At 31.8% G+C, this 5,860-nt stretch overlaps 1 protein-coding gene across 5 annotated transcripts in view; it reads right to left on the bottom strand.

Annotated features, from left to right (window-relative positions):
• Positions 1 to 3,249: 3,249 nt before the first annotated feature.
• The window catches only part of LOC107038493 (splicing factor, suppressor of white-apricot homolog), a 15,408-nt gene continuing 12,797 nt past the window's right edge, over positions 3,250 to 5,860 (bottom strand). For all 5 annotated transcript variants that reach the window (XM_015257626.2, XM_015257627.2, XM_029126137.1 and 2 more), the window contains one exon: positions 3,250 to 3,514. In XM_015257626.2, the coding sequence (XP_015113112.1) occupies positions 3,361 to 3,514 (154 nt within the window). In that variant the 3' untranslated portion in view covers positions 3,250 to 3,360. The remainder of the gene's footprint in view (positions 3,515 to 5,860) is intronic.

The raw sequence follows: 5,860 nt of genomic DNA, 5'->3' as shown, positions 1-5,860 counted from the left end.
AAATTCATGAGTCACCTCGATGACCTCAGGAATGTTATGTTCCCTTATCATAATATATCGTGATACTAGAAATATTAATGTGAAATGTGGAAAATTGGATCGATGGAGAATTTTCTAAATGACGATAGTTACATTTCCATTGCATTATCGTCATTGTATTTGTTAATTCTCCCGACGTTTTTCCGCCTTTCGTGCTGATATGCTTGTCATGAGAAATTGATAACCAAAGATTCACATTCAGAATGAGATGATTGATGGTTTATAAATGACCGACTCTTCAAAGATGTCTCGTAATCCAAGAGAAATATCTAACAGATTCCCCATCAAAAAATATATTTAAAAAATATATAATATGGGCCAATTCCATATTTTTTTTCAAAAAATAAAATAAAAATTATATTAAAAAAATATATAAACCATATATTTTATATATTTTTTTATATAAATTGGGCCAATTTAAGATATTTTTTAGTATCTTTTTCAAAATATAAATTTTTCCGTGTGGGATAATTTGTTATCGAAGCATCTAGTAAATCAACGGATAAATTTGGATAGAAAAGTTATTTTACAGACCAAAGTGCGATCCATCAGAATAAAGTTTGATGAGTCATGTCGGAGAAGTACACAAAAAAAAACTCATCCGTCTAATTTGTATTCAAACCCCAACTTATTTCGTTTCACAATTGCGTTGTTCAGTTAATCAAACGGATCTGATTGCAAAACAATTAATGAAACTTCTCCGTTAAATGACGATAATCCCTTCGCCGTCGAATCATAATCATATCTCCTCCCTTTTCGGCACATGTGACATGCAAGCTTGATAATAAAATTTCTACATTCCTTTTGATATTCCTCAACATCATTTGTTTAGTTCAAGTAAAATACAAAGTTTTTTTGTTTCCGAATGGAAGCACTGTAATCGTTAAAATTAAAGTTTGGGATTTTTCGGGTTATATCGGCCCATTATGATCGAAAAAGTCCGATGAGGCAATTTTTAGACCGTGCCGGTACGTATGTATGCATGTGTGTACGTATGTAAACAAAATTTTCTTCGATTGTTGGCTAATGAATCGACGGAATTAAATCTTTTTTTCCTCAAATGTAGGTATTGTTAAGCCCTGTCAATCGCCCTTAATTAAAATTTGATTAATTTATCAATTTTTTTAATTTTTCAAAAATTGTTTTTTCCACAATAACTAAAGTTATTTGGAAGTCCGTTTGACTGCGTTCGAAGATGAAGGCGATGGCAAAAAACGTTATTTTGATTTATTTGAAAGTTTGCCAAAATTCAGTATTTTTTAAAATCAGAATTCGCCGGATATCTTTGGATATCATACTTCAAATGAATTCAATTATAGCTTAAAATGTTTGTTTCAATGACGCTAAGTTGAAGTTAAAAGGTGATTACGATAGCTATATTGGTTGATTTGATTTTTATGATGATTGTTGAGAATTTTGAATTTTTCATGAATTTCTCCGAAAGTGAGCTTTCTGATGGTTTTTTCAAATGCGATGTTTCAAATTTATTCAAGTGCGTATAAATAAAATTTTTCTATTAACATTTGATCGAAGGGCTGATGGGAGAGATAGAACTGTAAAAAAGATAATTGGTTGTATAAAAGATGAGAATAATTATATAATAATAATCCCACAAAATTTGTCGTCTTCAATTCTCAATTTCTGTCATTTATTGTATTCATTCTACCAAAAGGCCAGGGTAGAAATCGAATTTATGGATATTCTCTCATTATTCGAAAAAAAAATCTATTTTCTAGCCAATTATCCCTTTCTGATTCATTTTTTATTTCCTGGTCATAATATGGAAAAATAGATTAAAAATTTTTCAGGAATACATGGAAAGATTTTTCTGTTACCCGAATGAGATTTCTAATGACTTTTGTTTTGTGTTTATTTTGATCAAAAAAAAAAAACTTTTTACTGATCTTTAACATAATTCCTCTGCATTCAATGTTGTAACTTGTGAATTAAGGAAAAAATATATGTATAATGAGAATAAGAATGGATAAAATTAAATTAATCTAATTGTGAAGACGAAAATTGAAATAAAGTAAAATAAAATAAAGTAGTATAAATTAATTTAGGTAGCAAGAATAATAATGATAATAATATTCAACTAAGTTGAACATCTGACAAAATTAGTCGAAAAGCCATCTCATACAATTTAATAAAATGAAATAATGAATTATACATGATAGAAGGAAATGGTGTGGAAAATAACCATTCAGAAGCATATTGCTAATTTATTAACAAAAATGACTACTATATTCAATACGAGAGCAATTTCCCTCTTGTTTTAAGATAATTTGACGATGTGGATGATTCTTCTGCTTTTATCCGTATTTTATCATAATTGAAAGCAACAAATCTCGTGGATGAACGATAGCAGTAATTATAAGTGATTTATGGTGTCTGATAGTTGGTCGTTACGTATGAATTTCGAAGTCCACAGGAGGATCCAGTAGAGGTCAATTTTATTACCTAATGTCATTGGACTGTGGATTACACCGAGTTCCCTTGACGGCTACATGGGAACACATTTATAATCGCGGTTTGTATGCAGTTGAAATGGGTAGATAAATTACGAGGGACCGAAAGGGGAACCTGCGTCATTCATTTTAATATTCCTTTTCAAGTGTGATTAGAAACAATTTCAGTTCAACGTCGTACATAACTCAAAAACAATTATCGAGGGAAAATCCTCATTATCCAGGTGTTTTCGTGGATACTAGGGTGCAAAAATCTGCCCAGGCTAAGCATATTAACTGATAAGGGGTCTTACTGATCGGCTGATAACGGTGGTAAAAATGCCATCAGGTGGAGTGAAAAACAAGATCATGACAATTGTGAAAATTTAGGGGAAAATCGCTTTATTAGATTTTCTTATAATTTCGTTTTCCACACTAGTTTTTTCCGTTATCATGTTTCGAGGAGAAAACAAATGTTTCTTTCCCTCCCCAATTTTGTACAATTTTGATCTTCATAGGTGATGACTAAAGTCAGTGAAATCTAGTTCACAAGTTGCTGTCCGCGAATTTTCTGCTTCTCTTGGTTTTATCGCATTGAAACGCACATTGGAAGCTTCAGGGTCACAGCACGAGTCTAGTTGTTATAAACATGTGATCTAGACAGCACGAGATCTATCGCGTTTTGTTTGAGCGTTGGTAATCTCGATGATTGTCGTCATTGAATTTTTTTAGGGAAAACATGGTATTCTGTTTACTTCAGGTATTTAATTCCTCATTCTGTTTATTCTCTAAGAAAGCATCGTAGTAAATTATCTTGGTGATAATAATTATTGATTATTTACACTTTTACAATAGGTTCCAGGGCGTTTGAGGTTTATGAAGAGAGGGAGGATGAGGCACTCGAGTCGCTGCGGGTTCGATGTCCCTGATAGCGTCTTGATGGTGATCGAGAACGAGTTCTGTGCCGTGAAGATGATTTTTTAGAACGTTTGGAGTGCTGGAATCTCGATGAGCTAGGACTGTCGTAACTGAAAATGAAGAATTGAGAGGTTTTTTTCGATTTCTTTGATAACAGGTGTGTATTTTTAGCTTTCCGATCATAGGGTACAACGTTAACTCCACAATAGACGAGGTTTTGTTGTGAATATTTGTGGATGTGAGGAAAACAGAAGTTTTTTTTTAGAGAACTTTACTTTGGGATGGAAGCTATTCATCAATTGATTGTTTGAGGTGGTACTATTTGAAATTTTTAAAAAATCCAGTGTAACGATTATTGAAGCCTCTATTCCGCTTACCAAATAATGTAATATAATGTCCATATATATATATATATATATATATATATATATATATGTCCATATATATGCACTGTACTCTTCTGTTTACAGTAATTGTAAAAAAAAGAAATTAATTTCTTACTGTAATAAAAAAATACATATATAAAATAGTATATATGTATATAGTATCTAATATATCCCTAAAAATAAAAAAGAACGCAAAAAGTGAAAGAGAAATGAAGAAGATTAAGAGGATTGTGGCGATTTCGAATAAATTATTCAACAATTAAATTCTCATTGTGAAAAACTTCGTTGAAACCATTCATTTTTCCTGCATTATTATTGAGATAAGAATTAATGAAATTGAGAAACGGTAAGGTTTTACTATTCTGGCACCCATGGAAAAAAATATGCGCGCGAAGCGTCCTCTTCTCGTTTTAACGTTTTCGACTCTATAACTATATCAATAACTCTGAGAATACAGCTGGGAAATCCATCATAATTTGAGTGTTATGGGGCTAGTAGTTTGCGAGGTATATTCATATTCTAAAAAATTTTCGAAAGTATTATTCTCAGGATCAGAGAACATCTCAATCGATTAACCCTTCTCGTACGGGGTCGATACCATGTATTGACCCATGAAAATGTGCATGACTCTCTTCAAAATTTAATATTTTCAAAACTATAAAGTAACTCAACCTAACAAATAACAGCGGGAAAATGAATAGTGTAGCTTCAATTACATATGGGTTGAAAATTTCACGTTGATTAGAAGTCATCGCGTTCTAGTTGTATCGAGCGTATAGCACGCTTGGAAACAAAAGGGCCCCGTTCGTGAGGGGTTAAGCTGCCTTAATTTCCTTGTTGAGAAATATTTACGATCATAATATTTATTCGATGCTGAATCGCCGAGTCATTGCCATATTCTTACTTTCTGAGAAGTTAACGGGAGACTACTATGAGTTTTAAAAGTCACAGGCTATCGAAGTGACATTTCTCATGCATTGAAGATCGATTATATATGTCTAGAAACGAATAATTAGTGCAAAAAATTAATTGTTTATTGTTCGTTTGCTCCGCAGATGCTTAACAATATTTGAGAAAAAAATTGTGAAAAAATGAATACAATAATAATTACGAATTCCTTTTTGAAATTCGACTTCAACACAGCTAATTTCGTTTTGTTTAATTAAAAATTTGCGCCATTCATGTAAAATAGGCAGAAAAATTATCCTGAAAATATTTAAAATATATTCTCGTTTCTTTCAGAAACATTTTTCGGGGTATTTTACATGAATGGTGCAATTTTTTATTAAAAAAAAACGAAATTAGCTGTGTAAGGGTTGAATTTCCAAAAACTAATTCGTAATTGTTATTGCACTCATTTTTTCAAAAATTTTGAAAAAAAACCTCTATAGCTCAAAAATTGGAAGCCCTGAATTAATTTTAACATTTTAAGCATCTGCGGGGCTAACGAACAATAAACAATTTTTTTGCACAAATGGTTCCTTTTTAGACATATATAATCGATCTTCAATGTATGAGAAATCTCATTCCAATAGCCTGCGAGTTTAAAAACTCATAGTAGCTTCCACTTAAGAATTTGAATTTTGTTAGATATTTTGGTTGATTTAGAAGGGCAATTATTCCATAGAAACTCAGTATAAAATTATTATCATTTTTGTTTACTGTTGTAAACTCACTTGTACGTGTGATAATTCCAAAAATATAATACTATATTTAGAGCTAAATTTGTGAATGCGTAACATTGTAATTGTCACAAAAAACAGTCAAATACGGACGAGATATTTTTTTGATAGCTGATTCATCATTCTTATTGGGCACCATTACATATTGGAAAAAATTTATGAAATTAAAAAATTACTTAAATTATGAAATTGTAATGAATCCTTATAACATTACCATTTCTGCTCATCTCACATTTCGTGTTTCATACCTTTCATAGTACATTACGCAACTAGTGCGGAAAGCAGGCGGTTAGTGCCGCCCGAGTGAGACCGTCTGCTGTCCGCACGTGTTGCGTATACTATTTTATATGATAAGTGCGCGATGAAGTCTGGGGGTGGAGGGGGGGGG

This window comes from Diachasma alloeum, unplaced genomic scaffold, assembly GCF_001412515.2.
Source record: "Diachasma alloeum isolate Michigan unplaced genomic scaffold, Dall2.0 Dall_scaffold_00284, whole genome shotgun sequence".
NCBI lineage: Eukaryota > Metazoa > Arthropoda > Insecta > Hymenoptera > Braconidae > Diachasma > Diachasma alloeum.
Note: the sequence above shows the minus strand (reverse complement) of the source record. Positions and strands in the feature narration are given on the sequence as shown.